General features: G+C 46.0%; 1 protein-coding gene across 2 annotated transcripts in view; it reads left to right on the forward strand.

The window, feature by feature from the left end:
• LOC109885227 (OTU domain-containing protein 7A) overlaps positions 1-22,813 on the forward strand; it is a 109,787-nt gene that overhangs the window by 69,845 nt on the left and 17,129 nt on the right. For both annotated transcript variants that reach the window (XM_031812760.1, XM_031812762.1), the window contains 3 exons: positions 9,471-9,583; positions 9,765-9,892; positions 11,445-11,594. In XM_031812760.1, the coding sequence (XP_031668620.1) occupies positions 9,471-9,583; positions 9,765-9,892; positions 11,445-11,594 (391 nt within the window). The remainder of the gene's footprint in view (positions 1-9,470; positions 9,584-9,764; positions 9,893-11,444; positions 11,595-22,813) is intronic.

Here is a 22,813-nt window from a genome sequence, read left to right on the forward strand (position 1 = left end):
CTACACACAGTACACACACACAGTACACACTACACACAGTACACACACAGTACACACTACACTACACTCAGTACATACACACTACACACACAGTACACACTACACACACAGTACACACTACACACAGTACACACACACTACACACAGTACACACACAGTACACACTACACACACACTCACACAGTACATACACAGTGCACACACAGTACACACTACACACACAGTACACACTACACACACAGTACACACTACACACAGTACACACTACACACAGTACATACACAGTGCACACACAGTACACACTACACACACAGTACACACTACACACAGTACACACTACACACAGTACATACACAGTACACAGTACACAGAGTACACACTACACACACACTCACACAGTACACACACACGCTCACACACACACTCACACAAACACACGCACGCACACACACAGTACACACACACACGCACACACACACAGCACTCACACAGCACACACACAGTACACACCCACCCACTCACACACACAAACACCTGCTATTCCAGATGAGTGCTCTGTTCTATAAGTTGTTCCCTGAGCTCCAGGGCCTAGTTATATGTTGTTCCCTGAGCTCCAGGGCCTAGTTATATGTTGTTCCCTGAGCTCCAGGGCCTGGTTATATGTTGTTCCCTGAGCTCCAGGGCCTAGTTATATGTTGTTCCCTGAGCTCCAGGGCCTGGTTATATGTTGTTCCCTGAGCTCCAGGGCCTGGTTATATGTTGTTCCCTGAGCTCCAGGGCCTGGTTATATGTTGTTCCCTGAGCTCCAGGGCCTAGTTATATGTTGTTTCCTGTGTGGCGTTTTGAGGTAGTTACAGTTGAAGTCGGAAATTTACATACACCTTAGCCAAATACATTTAAACTCAGTTTTTCCACAATTTCTGACATTTAATCCCAGTAAATATACCCTGTCTTGGGTCAGTTAGGATCACCAATTTATTTTAAGAATGTGAAATGTTAGAATAATAGTAGAGAGAATTATTTATTTCAGCTTTTATTTCTTTCATCACATTCCCAGTGGGTCAGAAGTTTACACACACTCAATTAGTATTTGGTAGCATTGCCTTTAAATTGTTTAACTTGGGTCAAACGTTTTGGGTAGCCTTCCACAAGCTTCCCACAATGAGTTGGGTGAATTTTGGCCCATTCCTCCTGACAGAGCTGGTGTAACTGAGTCAGGTTGGTAGGCCTCCTTGCTCGCACACACTTTTTCAGTTCAGCCCACAAATTTTCTATAGGATTGAGGTCAGGGCTTTGTGATGGCCGCTCCAATACCTAGACTTTGTTGTCCTTAAGCCATTTTGCCACAACTTTGGAAGTATGTTTGAGATCATTGTCCATTTAGAAGAACCATTTGTGACCAAGATTTAACTTCCTGACTGATGTCTTGAGAAGTTGCTTCAATATATCCACGTAATTTTCCTACCTCATGATGCCATCTGTTTTGTGGAGTGCACCAGTCCCTGTTGCAGCAAAGCAGCCCCACAACATGATGCTGCCACCCCCGTGCTTCACAGTTGGGAAGGTGTTCTTCGGCTTGTAAGCCTCCCCCTTTTTCCTCCAAATATAACAATGGTCATTATGGCCAACAGTTCTATTTTTGTTTCATCAGACCAGAGGACATTTCTCCAAAAAGTACGATCTTTGTCCCCATGTGCAGTTGCAAACCGTAGTCTGGCTTTTTTATGGCGGTTTTGGAGCAGTGGCTTCTTCCTTGCTGAGCGGCCTTCCAGGTTATGTCAATATAGGACTCGTTTTACTGTGGATATAGATACTTTTGTACCGGTTTCCTCCAGCATCTTCACAAGGTCCTTTGCTGTTGTTTTGGGATTGATTTGCACTATTCGCACCAAAGTACGTTCATCTCTAGGAGACAGTACGCGTCTCCTTCCTGAGCGGTATGACGGCTGCGTGGTCCCATGGTGTTTATACTTGCGTACTATTATTTGTACAGATGAACGTGGTACCTTCAGGTGTTTGGAAATTGCTCCCAAGGATGAACCAGACTTGTGGAGGTCTACAATTTTTTTCTGAGGCCTTGGCTGATTTCTTTAGATTTTCCCATGATGTCAAGCAAAGAGGCACTGAGTTTGAAGGTAGGCCTTGAAATACATCCACAGGTACACCTCCAATTGACTCAAATGATGTCAATTAGCCTATCAGAAGCTTCTAAAGCCATGACATCATTTTCTGGAATTTTCCAAGCTGTTTAAAGGCACAGTCAACATAGTGTATGTAAACTTCTGACCTACTGGAATTGTGATACAGTGAATTATAAGTGAAATAATCTGTCTGTAATCAATTGTTGGAAAAATTACTTGTGTCATGCACAAAGTAGATGTCCTAAACGACTCGCCAAAACTATAGTTTGTTAACAAGAAATGTGTGGAGTGGTTGAAAAACGAGTTTTAATGACTCCAACCTAAGTGTATGTAAACTAGTTTTAATGACTCCAACCTAAGTGTATGGAAACTAGTTTTAATGACTCCAACCTAAGAGTATGTAAACTAGTTTTAATGACTCCCAACCTAAGTGTATGGAAACTAGTTTTAATGACTCCAACCTAAGTATATGGAAACTAGTTTTAATGACTCCAACCTCAGTGGATGTAAACTAGTTTTAATGACTCCCAACCTAAGTGTATGTAAACTAGTTTTAATGACTCCAACCTAAGTGGATATAAACTAGTTTTAATGACTCCAACCTAAGTGTATGTAAACTAGTTTTAATGACTCCAACCTAAGTGGATATAAACTAGTTTTAATGACTCCAACCTAAGTGGATATAAACTAGTTTTAATGACTCCAACCTAAGTGGATATAAACTAGTTTTAATGACTCCAACCTCAGTGGATGTAAACTAGTTTTAATGACTCCCAACCTAAGTGTATGTAAACTAGTTTTAATGACTCCAACCTCAGTGTATGTAAACTAGTTTTAATGACTCCAACCTAAGTGTATGTAAACTAGTTTTAATGACTCCAACCCAAGTGTATGTGAACTTCCCACTTCAGCTGTATGTGGTGTTCCTAGTAGGATTTGTCACATGCACCAGTCCAGTGAAGTGCTGTACTTGCCATCTCTACCCAACAGGGCAATATAAACGGGTTGTTTAATGTGTGATGGGTGTATAGTATAGCAGTGTTTCCCATCTCCAGTCCTCCTGTACCCCCCAACAGCCCAACTCCAGTCCTCCAGTACCCCCAACAGCCCAACTCCAGTCCTCCTGTACCCCCCAACAGCCCAACTCCAGTCCTCCAGTACCCCCAACAGCACAACTCCAGTCCTCCAATACCCCCAACAACCCAACTCCAGTCCTCCAGTACCCCCCAACAGCCCAACTCCAGTCCTCCAGTACCCCCAACAGCCCAACTCCAGTCCTCCAATAACCCCAACAGCCCAACTCCAGTCCTTCAGTACCCCCCAACAGCCCAACTCCAGTCCTCCAATACCCCCAACAGCCCAACTCCAGTCCTCCTGTACCCCCAACAGCCCAACTCCAGTCCTCCAATACCCCCAACAGCCCAACTCCAGTCCTCCCATACCCCCAACTGACCTGATACCTACAGAGAACCATTCACTCAGACCTGATACCTGTAGAGAACCATTCACACTGACCTGATACCTACAGAGAACCATTCACACTGACCTGATACCTACAGAGAACCATTCACACTGACCTGATACTTACAGAGAACCATTCACACTGACCTGATACCTGTAGAGAACCATTCCCACTGACCTGATACCTGTAGAGAACCATTCCCACTGACCTGATACCTGTAGAGAACCATTCCCACTGACCTGATACCTGTAGAGAACCATTCACACACCTGATACCTGTAGAGAACCATTCACACACCTGATACCTGTAGAGAACCATTCACGCACCTGATACCTGTAGAGAACCATTCACACACCTGATACCTGTAGAGAACCATTCACACTGACCTGATACCTGTAGAGATCCATTCACACTGACCTGATACCTACAGAGAACCATTCACACTGACCTGATACCTACAGAGATCCATTCCCACTGACCTGATACCTACAGAGAACCATTCACACTGACCTGATACCTACAGAGATCCATTCATACTGACCTGATACCTACAGAGATCCATTCACACTGACCTGATACCTACAGAGAACCATTCACTCAGACCTGATACCTACAGAGAACCATTCACTCAGACCTGATACCTACAGAGATCCATTCACTCAGACCTGATACCTACAGAGAACCATTCACTCAGACCTGATACCTACAGAGATCCATTCACTCAGACCTGATACCTGTATTTTGGTGATAACCCCCAGCGTCTTTCAGACACGCCAACAGCTGCTCTAATGGATCTGGCATGGTGTGTTAGTGTGATCTTTGTCTGGGTATGAAATGGGTATTTCTGGTTCCACCCAAGGCGAAAGCAGCCTCAGCTGATCCTGTGCAATACGCACTCACATTGCACAACATAGTCAAACTCAATACATCTAGACAGCAAACAAAGAGTCCCACCTGACACATACATTCATCTGATATCATCCCCCTCAAGAACCTCCCCAACATGATGATACATTCATCTGATATCATCCCACCTCCCCCTCAAGAACCTCCCCAACATGATGATACATTCATCTGATATCATCCCACCTCCCCCTCAATAACCTCCACAACATGATGATACATTCATCTGATATCATCCCCCTCAATAACCTCCCCAACATGGTGATACATTCATCTGATATCATCCCCCTCAATAACCTCCCCAACATGATGATACATTCATCTGATATCATCCCCCTCAATAACCTCCCCAACATGGTGATACATTCACCTGATATCATCACACCTCCCCCTCAATAACCTCCCCAACATGGTGATACATTCATCTGATATCATCCCACATCCCCCTCAATAACCTCCACAACATGGACACAACCACATTATGGCAATAATCAACCCTGTGATAAAATTAATCTCCTTAGTGCTGAGTAATGCTGTGGTCCTGGTCAAAAACCCTATGGGTCCTGGTCAAACCCCTCTGGGTCCTGGTTAACAACCCTCTGGGTCCTGGTTAACAACCCTCTGGGTCCTGGTTAACAACCCTCTGGGTCCTGGTTAACAACCCTCTGGGTCCTGGTTATAACCCTCTGGGTCCTGGTTAACAAGCCTCTGGGTCCTGGTTAACAACCCTCTGGGTCCTGGTTATAACCCTCTGGGTCCTGGTTAACAACCCTCTGGGTCCTGGTTATAACCCTCTGGGTCCTGGTGAAACCCCTCTGGGTCCTGGTTAACAACCCTCTGGGTCCTGGTTAACAACCCTCTGGGTCCTGGTCAACAACCCTCTGGGTCCTGGTCAACAACCCTCTGGGTCCTGGTTAACAACCCTCTGGGTCCTGGTTAACAACCCTCTGGGTCCTGGTTAACAACCCTCTGGGTCCTGGTTAACAACCCTCTGGGTCCTGGTCAAAGCCCTCTGGGTCCTGGTCAACAACCCTCTGGGTCCTGGTTATAACCCTCTGGGTCCTGGTGAAAACCACTCTGGGTCCTGGTTAACAACCCTCTGGGTCCTGGTCAACACCCCTCTGGGTCCTGGTTAACACCCCTCTGGGTCCTGGTTAACACCCCTCTGGGTCCTGGTTAACACCCCTCTGGGTCCTGGTTAACACCCCTCTGGGTCCTGGTTAACAACCCTCTGGGTCCTGGTTAACACCCCTCTGGGTCCTGGTCAACAACCCTCTGGGTCCTGGTCAACACCCCTCTGGGTCCTGGTTAACAACCCTCTGGGTCCTGGTCAACAACCCTCTGGGTCCTGGTCAACAACCCTCTGGGTCCTGGTTATAACCCTATGGGTCCTGGTTAACAACCCTCTGGGTCCTGGTTAACAACCCTCTGGGTCCTGGTTATAACCCTCTGGGTCCTGGTTAACAACCCTCTGGGTCCTGGTCAACACCCCTCTGGGTCCTGGTCAAAGCCCTCTGGGTCCTGGTCAACACCCCTCTGGGTCCTGGTTAACAACCCTCTGGGTCCTGGTCAACAACCCTCTGGGTCCTGGTCAACAACCCTCTGGGTCCTGGTTATAACCCTATGGGTCCTGGTTAACAACCCTCTGGGTCCTGGTTAACAACCCTCTGGGTCCTGGTTATAACCCTCTGGGTCCTGGTTAACAACCCTCTGGGTCCTGGTCAACACCCCTCTGGGTCCTGGTCAAAGCCCTCTGGGTCCTGGTCAAAGCCGTCTGGGTCCTGGTCAAAACCCTCTGGGTCCTGGTTAACAACCCTCTGGGCCCTGGTCAACACCCCTCTGGGTCCTGGTTAACAATCCTATGGGTCCCGGTTAACAACCCTCTGGGTCCTGGTTAACAACCCTCTGGGTCCTGGTCAACACCCCTCTTGGTCCTGGTCAACACCCCTCTCGGTCCTGGTCAACACCCCTCTGGGTCCTGGTAAACAACCCTCTGGGTCCTGGTCAACACCCCTCTGGGTCCTGGTCAACACCCCTCTGGTCCTGGTCAACACCCCTCTGGGTCCTGGTTAACAACCCTATGGGTCCTGGTCAACACCCCTCTGGGTCCTGGTTAACAACCCTCTGGGTCCTGGTTAACAACCCTCTGGGTCCTGGTTAACAACCCTCTGGGTCCTGGTCAACAACCCTCTGGGTCCTGGTTAACAACCCTCTGGGTCCTGGTTATAACCCTCTGGGTCCTGGTCAACAACCCTCTGGGTCCTGGTTAACAACCCTCTGGGTCCTGGTTAACAACCCTCTGGGTCCTGGTTAACAACCCTCTGGGTCCTGGTCAAAGCCCTCTGGGTCCTGGTCAACAACCCTCTGGGTCCTGGTTATAACCCTATGGGTCCTGGTGAAAACCCCTCTGGGTCCTGGTTATAACCCTATGGGTCCTGGTGAAAACCCCTATGGGTCCTGGTTATAACCCTATGGGTCCTGGTGAAAACCCCTATGGGTCCTGGTTATAACCCTATGAGTCCTGGTTATAACCCTCTGGGTGGGGTGGACAGAGGGGGGAGTTTCAGTGTAAAGCAGAAACCTGTTGACTTGTGCTGGGCATGCTGTTGTTCTGGGCATGCTGTTGTGCTGGGCATGCTGTTGTGCTGGGCATGCTGTTGTTCTGGACATGCTGTTGTTCTGGGCATGCTGTTGTTCTGGGCATGCTGTTGTTCTGGGCATGCTGTTGTTCTGGGCATGCTGTTGTTCTGGGCATGCTGTTGTTCTGGGCATGCTGTTGTACTGGGCATGCTGTTGTTCTGGGCATGCTGTTGTTCTGGGCATGCTGTTGTTCTGGGCATGCTGTTGTTCTGGGCATGCTGTTGTTCTGGGCATGCTGTTGTTCTGGGCATGCTGTTGTTCTGGGCATGATGTTGTTCTGGGCATGATGTTGTTCTGGGCATGCTGTTGTTCTGGGCATGCTGTTGTTCTGGGCATGCTGTTGTTCTGGGCATGATGTTGTTCTGGGCATGCTGTTGTTCTGGGCATGCTGTTGTTCTGGGCATGCTGTTGTTCTGGGCATGCTGTTGTTCTGGGCATGATGTTGTTCTGGGCATGCTGTTGTTCTGGGCATGCTGTTGTTCTGGGCATGCTGTTGTTCTGGGCATGCTGTTGTTCTGGGCATGCTGTTGTTCTGGGCATGCTGTTGTTCTGCTTTGCCAACGTCTTTGTGTTGTGATTTGATTCGCCACTTGATCACACACCCCAGGTGGCTGTGTGTCCATGATGACGCACGTTTCCTGTGTGGTGCCATGCTCTGCTCAGTCAACACCTGCTGTTCTATGTCTGCTGACTCATTTAGACCGGAAAGGGCCGTAGGACACACACACACACACACACACACACACACACACACACACACTCACACACACACACACACACACACACACACCGTCCCCAGTGCTGTAGGAGACAGTAGATGTATTAGAAAGGGCTCAGGCTCCACCCAGTGCATCTTATACTCCCTCCAAATGAGGCCTTGTACCTCCTCCAAATGAGGCCCTGTACCCCCTCCAAATGAGGCCCTGTACCTCCTCCAAATGAGGCCCTGTACCCCCTCCAAATGAGGCCCTGTATCCCCTCCAAATGAGGCCCTGTACCTCCTCCAAATTAGGTCCTGTACCTCCTCCAAATGAGGCCCTGTCCACTCTCCAAATGAGGCCCTGTACCTCCTCCAAATGAGGCCCTGTACCCCCTCCAAATGAGGCCCTGTATCCCCTCCAAATGAGGCCCTGTACCTCCTCCAAATTAGGTCCTGTACCTCCTCCAAATGACACCCTGTACCTCCTCCAAATGAGGCCCTGTACCTCCTCCAAATGAGGCCCTGTACCTCCTCCAAATGAGGCCCTTGTACCTCCTCCAAATGAGGTCCTGTACCCGCTCCAAATGAGGCCCTTATACCCCCTCCAAATGAGGCCCTGTCCACTCTCCAAATGAGACCCTGTACCTCCTCGAAATGAGGCCCTGTACCCCCTCCAAATGAGGCCCTGTACCTCCTCCAAATGAGGCCCTGTACCTCCTCCAAATGAGGCCCTGTACCTCCTCCAAATGAGGTCCTCTACCCGCTCCAAATGAGGCCCTTATACCCCCTCCAAATGAGGCCCTGTCCACTCTCCAAATGAGGCCCTGTACCTCCTCGAAATGAGGCCCTGTACCCCCTCCAAGTGAGGCCCTGTACCTCCTCCAAATGAGGCCCTGTACCTCCTCGAAATGAGGCCCTGTACCTCCTCCAAATTAGGTCCTGTACCTCCTCCAAATGAGGTCCTGTACCTCCTCCAGAGCTCCAGCCTTCTGGCTGAGCAGGGTCAGCCCTGTCCCCACTGTCCTCCATCCCCACTGGGCCTGGAGGTGGTGCCATGTCCCCTGTCCCCACTGTCCTCCACCCCCACTGTGCCCGGAGGTGGTACCATGTCCCCTGTCCCCACTGTCCTCCACCCCCACTGGGTCCAGAGGTGGTACCATGTCCCCTGTCCCCACTGTCCTCCACCCCCACTGGGCCCGGAGGTGGTGCCATGTCCCCTGTCCCCACTGTCCTCCACCCCCGCTGGGCCCGGAGGTGGTGCCATGTCCCCTGTCCCCACTGTCCTCCACCCCCACTGGGCCCGGAGGTGGTAACATGTCCCCTGTCCCCACTGTCCTCCACCCCCGCTGGGCCTGGAGGTGGTAACATGTCCCCTGTCCCCACTGTCCTCCACCCCCGCTGGGCCTGGAGGTGGTAACATGTCCCCTGTCCCCACTGTCCTCCACCCCCGCTGGGCCTGGAGGTGGTAACATGTCCCCTGTCAACACAAACCCACCACTCACATCAACAGCAAGTTCAACATTTGATTTGAGAATGTGTATGTATGCGTGTGCGTGTGCGTGTGCGTGTGCATGTGTGTGTGTGTGTGAGTGTGTGTGTAACCCTCTATGTTCTCTCTCCTCAGTCAGGGCTGGTGTACACGGAGGAGGAATGGGAGAGAGAATGGAACGAGCTGCTGAAACTAGCTTCTAGTGAACCGCGTACACACAGCAGCAAGAACAACAACAATACTGTAGGGTGAGTATCACACACACACACACACACACACACACACACAACGGAGAGCAGTGAGCACCAAACAGATACACACACTTGCCATTCAAATATCAGCCAAAATTAGAGGTATATATTTTAAAATGTTTACCCAGTAGATCTAAATGGTTTGTGAGTGTCTGACAGGGGTTGTGTCTTGACGCAGGGTGGATAACTCAGAGGACCCTGTGTATGAGAGTCTGGAGGAGTTTCATGTGTTTGTCCTGGCTCACGTGCTGCGTCGACCAATCATAGTGGTGGCTGACACCATGCTACGGGACTCAGGGGGAGAGGGTGAGTACACACACCATGCTGCTGGACCAGGGGGAGAGGGGGAGTACACACACCATGCTACTGGACTCAGGGGGAGAGGGTGAGTACACACGCCATGCTACTGGACTCAGGGGGAGAGGGTGAGTACACACGCCATGCTACTGGACTCAGGGGGAGAGGGGGAGTACACACACCATGCTACTGGACTCAGGGGGAGAGGGTGAGTACACACACCATGCTACTGGACTCAGGGGGAGAGGGGGAGTACACACACCATGCTACGGGACTCAGGGGGAGAGGGGGAGTACACACGTCGTGCTACATACTGCAGAGACCCATTGTAGTGGTGGCTAGATGCTACATACTGCAGAGACCCATTGTAGTGGTGGTTAGATGCTACATCTTGCATAGACCCATTGTCGTGGTGGCTAGATGCTATGTACTGCAGAGACCCATTATAGTGGTGGTTAGATGCTACGTACTGCAGAGACCCATTGTCGTTGTGGTTAGATGCTACATACTGCAGAGATCCATTGTAGTGGTGGCTAGCTGCTACATCTTGCATAGACCCATTGTCGTGGTGGCTAGATGCTATGTACTACAGAGACCCATTATAGTGGTGGTTAGATGCTAGGTGCTCAGAGCCTCAGAAATATGCTCGAATCCCAGAGCAGGAGAAGGTGAAAAATCTGCTGATGTGCCCTTGAGCAAGGCACTTAACCCTCACTGCCTGAGTGTCCCTGTTAATAATGGCAGTCCCTGGCCGTGACCCCACTCTTCCAGGTGGTCTCAGGGGGAATTGGAATAAGCAAAAATTCATACAAAAGAATCATCAAATTCACATGTGTGAAATAGGACAAATATAAGTATCCACCAAAATTATTATGAATTATTATGAATTATTATGAACTATTATGAACTATTATAAATTATTCTGAATTATTATTAATTATTCTGAATTATTATAAATTATTCTGAATTATTATAAATTATTATAGGGTATTCTGAATTATTATTAATTATTCTGAATTATTCTGAATTATTATAAATTATTATAGATTATTCTGAATTATTACTAATTATTATGAATTATTATAAATTATTCTGAATTATTCTGAATTATTATTATTATTACATATTCACACCACAGACGTACCTGCTCACCAAACCCAAAGAAGAAGAACGGTACGACTCAGAGTCACGTATCTAGAGAGTTCGAGAGGACATTTTAGGTTTCTGCATTATGATGCGTTTATATGGCATTACATTCCATGGCAGCCATTTTAGCTCACCATGGGCAACATGGACCGATAGCGGTTCACATCATTCTCAGGAATTTTTAACAATGCTATGTACAAGATTTCAAATTCTCGTTGTAAATGGATATACGGAATGCTCAAAGGCACTAACATGGCGTCCAAAAGTTGGCCCAGCTCTTTAGACATATGGCTCTGGTAAGACTCATTTGTATAAATCGAACTACTCTCATTCCTAGATGGGACAAACGGAGAACTTTCAGACCGGGCCTTTCATCTCAACCTCTAACTGCCTGTCCTCTTCTCCCCTCCCCCAGCATTTGCCCCCATCCCGTTTGGAGGGCTGTACCTGCCCCTGGAGGTGCCTCCTAACCTGTGCCACTGCTCCCCCCTGGTCCTAGCTTACGACCAGGCACACTTCTCTGCCCTGGTGTCCATGGAGCAGAAGGACCAGCACCAAGAACAAGGTATGACAGATGACTGGAAGTTGACTGAGGATGTCCTAATATGTATACCATAACTCCTAAGGGTACTGAGGATGTCCTAATATGTATACCGTAACACCTAATGTGACTGAGGGTGTCCTAATATGTATACCGTAACTCCTAAGTTGACTGAGGATGTCCTAATATGTATACCGTAACCCCTAAGGTTACTGAGGATGTCCTAATATGTATACTGTAACTTCTAATGTGACTGAGGATGTCCTAATATGTATACCGTAACGCCTAAGTTGACTGAGGATGTCCTAATATGTATACCGTAACGCCTAAGTTGACTGAGGATGTCCTAATATGTATACCGTAACTCCTAAATTGACTGAGGATGTCCTAAAACGTATACCGTAACCCTTAATGTGCCTGAGGATGTCCTAATATGTATACCGTAACCCCTAATGTGCCTGAGGATGTCCTAAAACGTATACTATGGTTCCATAAGGTGACTGAGGATGTCCTAATATGTATACCGTAACCCCTAATGTGCCTGAGGATGTCCTAAAACGTATACTATGGTTCCATAAGGTGACTGAGGATGTCCTAATATGTATACCGTAACACTAAGGTGCCTGAGGATGTACTAAAACGTATACCATGGCTCCATAAGGTGACTAAGGATGTCCTAAATAGTGTCCCGGGACTGCTTAGGTAACTGAGGATGTCCGGAAATGTATCCCGTTTTACACCAAGGTGTCTGAAGATGTCTTAAAGTGGATTCCTACCAGTGGAGGCTGGTGAGAGGAGCTATAGGAGGACGGGCTCATTGTAATGGCTGGAATGGAATCAATAGAACGCTATCAAACACATCAAACATATGGAAACCACATGTTTGACTCCGTTCCTTTATGCCATTCCAGCCATTACAATGAGCCCGCCCTCCTATAGCTCCTCTCACCAGCCTCCACTGATTTATACTGCTCAAACCTAATCTCCATGTTATGTAGATGAAGCAGGTAAACATACAGTCTGTTATCTAGAGGAAGCAGGTAGACAGACATACAGTCTGTTATCTAGAGGAAGCAGGTAGACAGACAAACAGTCTGTTATCTAGAGGAAGCAGGTCGACAGACATACAGTCTGTTATCTAGAGGAAGCAGGTAGACAGACATACAGTCTGTTATCTAGAGGAAGCAGGTAGACAGACATACAGTCTGTTATCTAGAGGAAGCAGGTAGACAGACAAACAGTCTGTTATCTAGAGGAAGCAGGTAGACAGACATACAGTCTGTTATCTAGATGAAGCAGGTAGACAGACATACAGTCTGTTGTCTAGATCTAGCAGGTAGACAGACATACAGTCTGTTATCTAGATGAAGCAGGTAGACAGACATACAGTCTGTTATCTAGAGGAAGCAGGTAGACAGACATACAGTCTGTTATCTAGATGAAGCAGGTAGACAGACATACAGTCTGTTATCTAGAGGAAGCAGGGGTAGACATACAGTCTGTTATCTAGATGAAGCAGGTAGACAGACATACAGTCTGTTATCTAGAGGAAGCAGGTCGACAGACATACAGTCTGTTATCTAGAGGAAGCAGGGGTAGACATACAGTCTGTTATCTAGATGAAGCAGGTAGACAGACAAACAGTCTGTTATGTAGATGAAGCAGGTAGACAGACATACAGTCTGTTATCTAGAGGAAGCAGGTAGACAGACATACAGTCTGTTATCTAGAGGAAGCAGGTAGACAGACATACAGTCTGCTATGTAGATGAAGCAGGTAGACAGACATACAGTCTGCTATGTAGATGAAGCAGGTAGCTACAGGGCTGGCTACACTAGAGAGACCCTTTGTGTTAGTCTGCCCTCTGTGGGCCTTTTTTCATCCTGACTGGCTCCTTTCACCCTCCCTCCCTACTTCCCCTCCTTTCACCCTCCCTCCCTACCTCCCTCCCTCCCTACCTCCCCTCCTTTCACCCTCCCTCCCTCCCTACCTCCCTACTTCCCCTCCTTTCCTCGTCCCTTCCCTTCCTTCATCTCTCCCTCCTTCTCTTCCCTGGGAAGGCATAGGGCTGCATGGACAGACAGCTCACACTAGATAGCCTGGAACACGGCCCAGTTTGGCCTTCCCTTCCTTCATCTCTCCCTCCTTCTCTTCCCTGGGAAGGCATAGGGCTGCATGGACAGACAGCTCACACTAGATAGCCTGGAACACGGCCCAGTTTGGCCTTCCCTTCCTGCTTATGGAGAAGGGTGGGGGGAGCGAGAGAGAGAGGGAAAGGGAGAGAGAGAGAGACTAGAGAGAGAGAGAGGGAGAGGGAGAGAGAGAGACTAGAGAGAGAGAGACCAGAGAGAGAGAGAGACTAGAGAGAGACTAGAGAGAAAGAGAGACTAGAGAGAGAGAGACTAGAGAGACTAGAGAGAGAAAGAGAGAGACTAGAGAGAGAGAGAGACTAGTGAGAGAGAGAGAGACGAGAGAGAGAGAGCGAGACTAGGGAGAGAGAGACTAGAGAGAGAGAGAGAGAGAGAGACTAGAGAGAGAGAGAGAGACTAGGGAGAGAGAGAGAGAGAGAGAGGGAGACTAGAGAGAGGGAGACTAGAGAGAGAGAGAGAGAGAGAGAGAGACATGCCTCACTTGCTTTGGCAATGTTAACACATGTTTCCCATGCCAATAAAGCCCTTGAATTGAATTGAATTGAATTGAAATTGAATTGAGAGAGAGGGAGACTAGAGAGGGAGAGAGGGAGACTGGAGAGAGGGAGACTAGAGAGAGAGAGAGAGACTAGAGAGGGAGAGAGAGAGAGACTAGAGACTAGAGAGAGAGAGACTAGAGAGAGAGAGACTAGAGAGAGAGAGAGAGACTAGAGAGAGAGAGTGTGAGAGAGAGAGAGACTAGAAAGGGAGAGAGACTAGAGAGAGAGAGTGTGAGAGAGAGAGACTAGAGAGAGAGAGAGAGCGAGACTAGAGAGAGAGAGAGAGAGACAGAGACTCTTTTTTTCTCTCTCTCCCTTATAATAACAATCAGACTGTTTGTCCTTCCCTTCCCATTGCTGGTTTTCTATGCTTGTTTTATAGCTGTGGTTCATCAAATATGACTAAAGCCAGTCTATGTAAACAGCTGCAGTTATTTAAAACTATTTTTAGATGTACATATTATTTTAACATTTCCTGCTTTACACTAAGTTCGCCCAATCAGCATTTCCACTGCCTTCCACTGAAATGAACGAGGCCATTTTATCTTAAAGCCTCTATTTCCTTCAACACTGTTGCTGACTAATGACTGCTAGCTTAACGGATGGAATGTGTGAAACCTACCAAAAACGTGAACATACATGTGTCATCATTAACGACAGTATTAGTCATTCGTCTTCTCGGTTGAATCCTTATTGGGCGGCAGGGTAGCCTAGTGGTTAGAGTGGAGGGGCGGCAGGGTAGCCTAGTGGTTAGAGTGTTGGACTAGTAACCGGAAGGTTGCAAGTTCAAACCCCCGTAGCTGACAAGGTACAAATCTGTTGTTCTGCCCCTGAACAGGCAGTTAACCCACTGTTCCTAGGCCATCATTGAAAATAAGAATTTGTTCTTAACTGACTTGCCTAGTTAAATAAAGGTAAAATAAAAAAATCTGTACCATTGTGTTTTGGTAGTGGGGTGTAATACACATCATCGCCACCAGAGGGCAGCGCCGACTAAATGAAAGAAGCCATTTGTGCAGCCGGTGAGGGAGGGACTTACAGCGCTGTTTAACACACACTCTTTTCTTTTTGTTCCAGTCCAACACTAACACACCTGATTCAACTAATCAGCTCATCATCAAACCCTTATTTAGTTGAATCCCGTGTGCTACTGTTGTGATGGAACGAACATGTTCTGTCCTGTGGGCCCCCAACAGGGACTCCCGTTCGAAATATCGCTGCTATTTTTTATTTAAACTTTGTTGAACTAACAAAATCTATTTTATTCATTTATTTTTAACTAGGCAAGTTAGTTAAGACCAAATTCTTATTTACAATGACGGCCTATCCTTGCTATTTAGTTACCATTGTATCCTGTCGATGTGTTCTGAGATGAGTTCCTGGCGTTTCTTTTAGACAAAGGGTTGTAAAGGCAGCTAGCTATGGAATCACACAGCCGTACTGCCTTACAGGTGGTTTAAAGGCTTGTTTTGACAGCTGCTGTGTTTGATAACCACCATTTTGTGTCAAACTACTGTATTCATACTGTATCCGTGGGTCTACTATCTCTCTCGTAGAAATATAGGGTCTCTATCTCTTTTCGACCACCATTTTGTGTCAAACTACTGTATTCATACAGTATCCGTGGGTCTACTATCTCTCTCGTAGAAATATAGGGTCTCTATCTCTTTTCGACCACCATTTTGTGTCAAACTACGGTATTCATACAGTATCCGTGGGTCTATTATCTCTCTCGTAGAAATATAGGATCTCTATCTCTTTTTGACCACCATTTTGTGTCAAACTACTGTATTCATACAGTATCCGTGGGTCTATTATCTCTCTTGTAGAAATATAGGATCTCTATCTCTTTTTGACCACCATTTTGTGTCAAACTGCTGGTTTCATAAGCTATCTGGATACCTGTTGTCTCTATTCTCCCATTTAGCACAATCAATGGGAAGATCTGTGTTGTTCAGTGTTCCTTGATAGCTGTAGTGTTTGTGACCTTCGTGTCCCAGACAGGTTTCTACCAGTCTCTGTTTACTATAGAGAGGAACACAGCACACCACCACACGTTGAGGCTAGCTAGACCAGACACACTGACGGTTCATGGTTGAGTCCCAGACGACACCCTAAACCCTGCACAGTGCACTACTTTTGACCAGAGCGCGTAGTCCCAAATAGAACCCCGTTCTCTTTGTAGCGCACTACTGTGGTCAAAAGTAGTGCGCTATATAAGGGCGTAGGGTGCCATTTGGGGCACAGGTCCAATGCTTCCCTGTTTGTATCTGGTTATTCTGTTCTCGTTTGGAACTCTGATAAACATTCTAGAACACTGTTCCAGAACTACTACTGGCTTCATTGTGATGTCATGCCATGTTCCAGTCAGAAGCTCCTCTGCCTACAGTATCTACAAATACAAGGTGCAATTTCAATCAATTAGCCCATGTGTCAGATAACATTTCTACATCACCAGGTGAGGTAATTCGTCATCAAATGATGTGCCCAGGGGCCCTGACCTCCAGGGGACCCCCATTGATTTTTAGGGTGGCAGGTAGCCGAGTGGTTAGAGTGTTGGGCCAGTAACCAGCAGGTAGCCTAGTGGTTAGAGCGTTGGACTAGTAACCAGCAGGTAGCCTAGTGGTTAGAGTGTTGGACTAGTAACCAGCAGGTAGCCTAGTGGTTAGAGTGTTGGACCAGTAACCAGCAGGTAGCCTAGTGGTTAGAGTGTTGGACCAGTAACCAGCAGGTAGCCTAGTGGTTAGAGCGTTGGACTAGTAACCAACAGGTAGCCTAGTGGTTAGAGCGTTGGACTAGTAACCAGCAGGTAGCCTAGTGGTTAGAGTGTTGGACTAGTAACCAGCAGGTAGCCTAGTGGTTAGAGTGTTGGACCAGTAACCAGCAGGTAGCCTAGTGGTTAGAGTGTTGGACCAGTAACCAGCAGGTAGCCTAGTGGTTAGAGTGTTGGACCAGTAACCAGCAGGTAGCCTAGTGGTTAGAGCGTTGGACTAGTAACCAACAGGTAGCCTAGTGGTTAGAGCGTTGGACTAGTAACCAGCAGGTAGCCTAGTGGTTAGAGTGTTGGACTAGTAACCAGCAGGTAGCCTAGTGGTTAGAGCGTTGGACTAGTAACCAGCAGGTAGCCAAGTGGTTAGAGCGTTGGACTAGTAACCAGCAGGTAGTCTAGTGGTTAGAGCGTTGGACTAGTAACCAGCAGGTAGTCTAGTGGTTAGAGCATTGGACTAGTAACCAGCAGGTAGCCTAGTGGTTAGAGCGTTGTGCCAGTAACCAAAAGGTTGCTCGATCGAATCTCTGAGCTGACAAGGTAAAAATCTGTCATTCTGCCCCTGAACAAGGCAGTTAACCCACTGGGGGGGGTGCTAAAGTGTTTTGCACGTGAGGTGGGTAGGCCCCGCCACTAAATCTTACTTAGGAACCCCCGAAAGGCTAGAGGAGCTTCTGGTTGTACTCTGTGCAAATTGTTGTCAGGAGCAGGGAGGGAAGGGGGAGGGAGTTATTCAGGGAGAGGATGAGGGAGGGGAGGGTTCAGGGTTCACTAAGTGAGTGGGAGGGAGGTTTTTCGGGGGAAGGGGTGAGGAAGGGGCCGATGGGTTGTTCTAGGACGCTGTGGTTCTTGTCAACAGAAGAGCTGTAAACACTTCTCCAGTTCCCTGAATGGGGGGGGGGGGCTCATGTCTGAACAGAAAGAGGAACAGGGGCAGGACAGCACGTTCAGTAATCTGTACTCTGGGCACATCCCAACTGGCACCCTAGTCCTTATAGTGCTAGTCCCTATAAAGGTATATTTTGGAAGTAGTGCTCTATGTAGGGCTCATGTTGAAAGTAGTGCACTACATAGGGCTCATGTTGAAAGTAGTGCTCTATATAGGGCTCATGTTGAAAGTAGTGCTCTATATAGGGCTCATGTCGAAAGTAGTGCTCTATATAGGGCTCATGTTGAAAGTAGTGCGCTATATAGGGCTCATGTTGAATGTAGTGCTCTATATAGGGCTCATGTTGAAAGTAGTGCTCTATATAGGGCTCATGTTAAAAGTAGTGCGCTATATAGGGCTCATGTTGAAAGTAGTGTACTATAGAGGGCTATATAGGGCTCATGCTGAAAGTAGTGCTCTATATAGGGCTCATGTTGAAAGTAGTGCTCTATATAGGGCTCATGTTGAAAGTAGTGCTCTATATAGGGCTCATGTCGAAAGTAGTGCACTATGGCTCATGTTGAAAGTAGTGCACTATATAGGGCTCATGTTGAAAGTAGTGCTCTATATAGGGCTCATGTTGAAAGTAGTGCACTATATAGGGCTCATGTTGAAGGTAGTGCTCTATATAGGGCTCATGTTGAAAGTAGTGTTCTATATAGGGCTCATGTCGAAAGTAGTGCACTATATAGGGCTCATGTCGAAAGTAGTGCTCTATATAGGGCTCATGTTGAAAGTAGTGCTCTATATAGGGCTCATGTTGAAAGTAGTGCACCATAGAGGGCTATATAGGGCTCATGTTGAAAGTAGTGCTCTATATAGGGCTCATGTTGAAAGTAGTGCTCTTATGTAGGGCTCATGTTGAAAGTAGTGCACTATATAGGGCTCATGTTGAAAGTAGTGCACTATATAGGGCTCATGTTGAAAGTAGTGCTCTATATAGGGCTCATGTTGAAAGTAGTGCTCTTATGTAGGGCTCATGTTGAAAGTAGTACTCTTATGTAGGGCTCATGTTGAAAGTAGTGCACTACATAGGGCTCATGTCGAAAGTAGTGTACTATATAGGGCTCATGTTGAAAGTGGTGCTCTATGTAGGGCTCATGTTGAAAGTAGTGCACTATATAGGGCTCATGTTGAAAGTAGTGCTCTACATAGGGCTCATGTTGAAAGTAGTGCCCTATATAGGGCTCTTGTTGAAGGTTGTGCACTATAGAGGGCTATACAGGGCTCATGTTGAAAGTAGTGCTCTATATAGGGCTCATGTCGAAAGTAGTGCACTATATAGGGCTCATGTTGAAAGTAGTGCTCTATATAGGGCTCATGTTGAAAGTAGTGCACTATATAGGGCTCATGTTGAAAGTAGTGCTCTATATAGGGCTCATGTTGAAAGTAGTGCACTATATAGGGCTCATGTTGAAGGTAGTGCTCTATATAGGGCTCATGTTGAAAGTAGTGTTCTACATAGGGCTCATGTTGAAAGTAGTGCTCTATATAGGGCCCATGTTGAAAGTAGTGCTCTTATGTAGGGCTCATGTTGAAAGTAGTGCTCTTATGTAGGGCTCATGTTGAAAGTGGTGCTCTATGTAGGGCTCATGTTGAAAGTAGTGCTCTATAGAGGGAATAGAGTTCCATTTGGTCCTCTTATCTACTCTGTACAGTTAACAGCTGTTGTTGTGTGTTGGGGGCCTAATACTGATCATAGTGATACCATCCATACCAGCTGTGAACCCTGTGTGAACCACGTCTTTACACTGATATGCATAGAGAGCAACAGGTGTGCATGTGCACGTGCACGCACTCTCACTGACTCTAACTACACTAGTTTAACCCTCACCTTTCATGGAGGGTGTTATGGGAGAGATTGGTATGAGAGGGGAGACAGAGAGGGAGAGAGAGAGAGAGAGAGGGAGAGAGAAAGAGAGAGACAGAGAGGGAGAGAGAAAGAGAGAGAAAGAGAGGGAGAGAGAGAGACAGAGAGAGAAGGAGGAGGGAGAAGGAAGACAGACAGAGAGGTAGGGTATGAGAGGGAAGACAGAGAGAGAGGTAGGGTATGAGAAGGAAGACAGGCAGAGAGGTAGGGTATGAGAAGGAAGACAGACAGAGAGGTAGGGTATGAGAAGGAAGACAGAAAGAGAGGTAGGGTATGAGAAGGAAGACAGACAGAGAGGTAGGGTATGAGAAGGAAGACAGACAGAGAGGTAGGGTATGAGAAGGAAGACAGACAGAGAGGTAGGGTATGAGACGTTGTAACAATCTGAGTCACATTGCAGGCAGGTTGTTATTGACATGGTAAACAGGTGCACACAGCCAGGAACACCGCCAGGAACACCGCCAGGAACACAGCCAGGAACACAGCCAGGAACACAGCCTGTTTTGGACCTGGGTTCAAATACTATTCAACATCTTTCAGATACTTTGAAGTGTTTGCTTGGAGTGCCGATGGGTGTGGTTTGTACTTTTGCCATAATGACATCATGATGACATCATTAAATTAATTAATGACATAGGGTTTAGTGCAACAGGCTCAATCATTAAATTAATTAATGACATCGGGTTTAGTGCAACAGGCTCAATCATTAAATTAATTAATGACATAGGGTTTAGTGCAACAGGCTCAATCATTAAATTAATTAATGACATCAGGTTTAGTGCAACAGGCTCAATCATTAAATTAACTAATGACATCGGGTTTAGTGCAACAGGCTCAATCATTAAATTAACTAATGACATAGGGTTTAGTGCAACAGGCTCAATCATTAAATTAATTCATGACATGGGGTTTAGTGCAACAGGCTCAATCATTAAATTAATTAATGACATCGGGTTTAGTGCAACAGGCTCAATCATTAAATTAATTAATGACATCGGGTTTAGTGCAACAGGCTCAATCATTAAATTAATTAATGACATCGGGTTTAGTGCAACAGGCTCAATCATTAAATTAATTAATGACATAGGGTTTAGTGCAACAGGCTCAATCATTAAATTAAATAATGACATCGGGTTTAGTGCAACAGGCTCAATCATTAAATTAACTAATGACATAGGGTTTAGTGCAACAGGCTCAATCATTAAATTAATTCATGACATGGGGTTTAGTGCAACAGGCTCAATCATTAAATTAATTAATGACATCGGGTTTAGTGCAACAGGCTCAATCATTAAATTAATTAATGACATCGGGTTTAGTGCAACAGGCTCAATCATTAAATTAATTAATGACATCGGGTTTAGTGCAACATGCTCAATCATTCAATTAATGAATGACATAGGGTTTAGTGCAACAGGCTCAATCATTCAATTAATTAATGACATAGGGTTTAGTGCAACAGGCTCAATCAATCATTAAATTAATTAATGACATAGGGTTTAGTGCAACAAGCTCAATCAATCATTAAATTAATTAATGACATAGGGTTTAGTGCAACAAGCTCAATCAATCATTACATTAATTAATGACATAGGGTTTAGTGCAACAAGCTCAATCAATCATTAAATTAATTAATGACATAGGGTTTAGTGCAACAGGCTCAATCATTAAATTAATTAATGACATAGGGTTTAGTGCAACAGGCTCAATCATTAAATTAATTAATGACATAGGGTTTAGTGCAACAGGCTCAATCATTCAATTAATTAATGACATAGGATTTAGTGCAACAAGCTCAATCAATCATTAAATTAATTAATGACATAGGGTTTAGTGCAACAGGCTCAATCATTAAATTAATTAATGACATAGGGTTTAGTGCAACAGGCTCAATCAATCATTAAATTCATTAATGACATAGGGTTTAGTGCAACAAGCTCAATCAATCATTAAATTAATTAATGACATAGGGTTTAGTGCAACAGGCTCAATCAATCATTAAATTAATTAATGACATAGGGTTTAGTGCAACAGGCTCAATCAATCATTCAATTAATTAATGACATAGGGTTTAGTGCAACAGGCAAGCTCAATCAATCATTAAATTAATTAATGACATAGGGTTTAGTGCATCAGGCAAGCTCAATCAATCATTAAATTAATTAATGACATAGGGTTTAGTGCAACAGGCAAGCTCAATCAATCATTAAATTAATTAATGACATAGGGTTTAGTGCAACAGGCATGCTCAATCAATCATTAAATTAATTAATGACATAGGGTTTAGTGCAACAGGCTCAATCAATCATTAAATTAATTAATGACATAGGGTTTAGTGCAACAGGCTCAATCATTAAATTAATTAATGACATAGGGTTTAGTGCAACAGGCTCAATCATTAAATTAATTAATGACATAGGGTTTAGTGCAACAGGCAAGCTCAATCAATCATTAAATGAATGAATGACATAGGGTTTAGTGCAACAGGCTCAATCATTAAATTAATTAATGACATAGGGTTTAGTGCAACAGGCAAGCTCAATCAATCATTAAATGAATTAATGACATAGGATTTAGTGCATCAGGCATGCTCAATCAAGCATAAAAAAAACGGTATTTGAAATTATTACGAACAATGTTTGAATCCAGGCGTGCTGCCTGCCTGCGTTGCGTGCCTGGCTGGCTGCCTGCGTGACAGGTTGACCTGAGAGGTGAGGTTAGGCCGTAACTCTGTCAGAGGTTTATTATGACTAGACTTGTTCAGACGGGCGAACAGTGTATCACTCCAGACTAGAGAGGAAGACAGGAGAGTTGAGTTGATGATACATGTGTTGTTGAGACTCATGTACCAAAAGGGAAACAGTGACCTTGTGTGACATGTGGTCGTCAGCCATTTTGACAGTACAGTTGAGTTTCTAAGGTACACATTTCTCCATTGTAGAAGACGATGGCAAGGCTATTTGTGTCTCTCTTCAAAAGATAGTCATCA

This window comes from Oncorhynchus kisutch, unplaced genomic scaffold (assembly GCF_002021735.2).
Source record: "Oncorhynchus kisutch isolate 150728-3 unplaced genomic scaffold, Okis_V2 Okis03b-Okis08b_hom, whole genome shotgun sequence".
NCBI classification, from domain to species: Eukaryota; Metazoa; Chordata; class Actinopteri; order Salmoniformes; family Salmonidae; genus Oncorhynchus; species Oncorhynchus kisutch.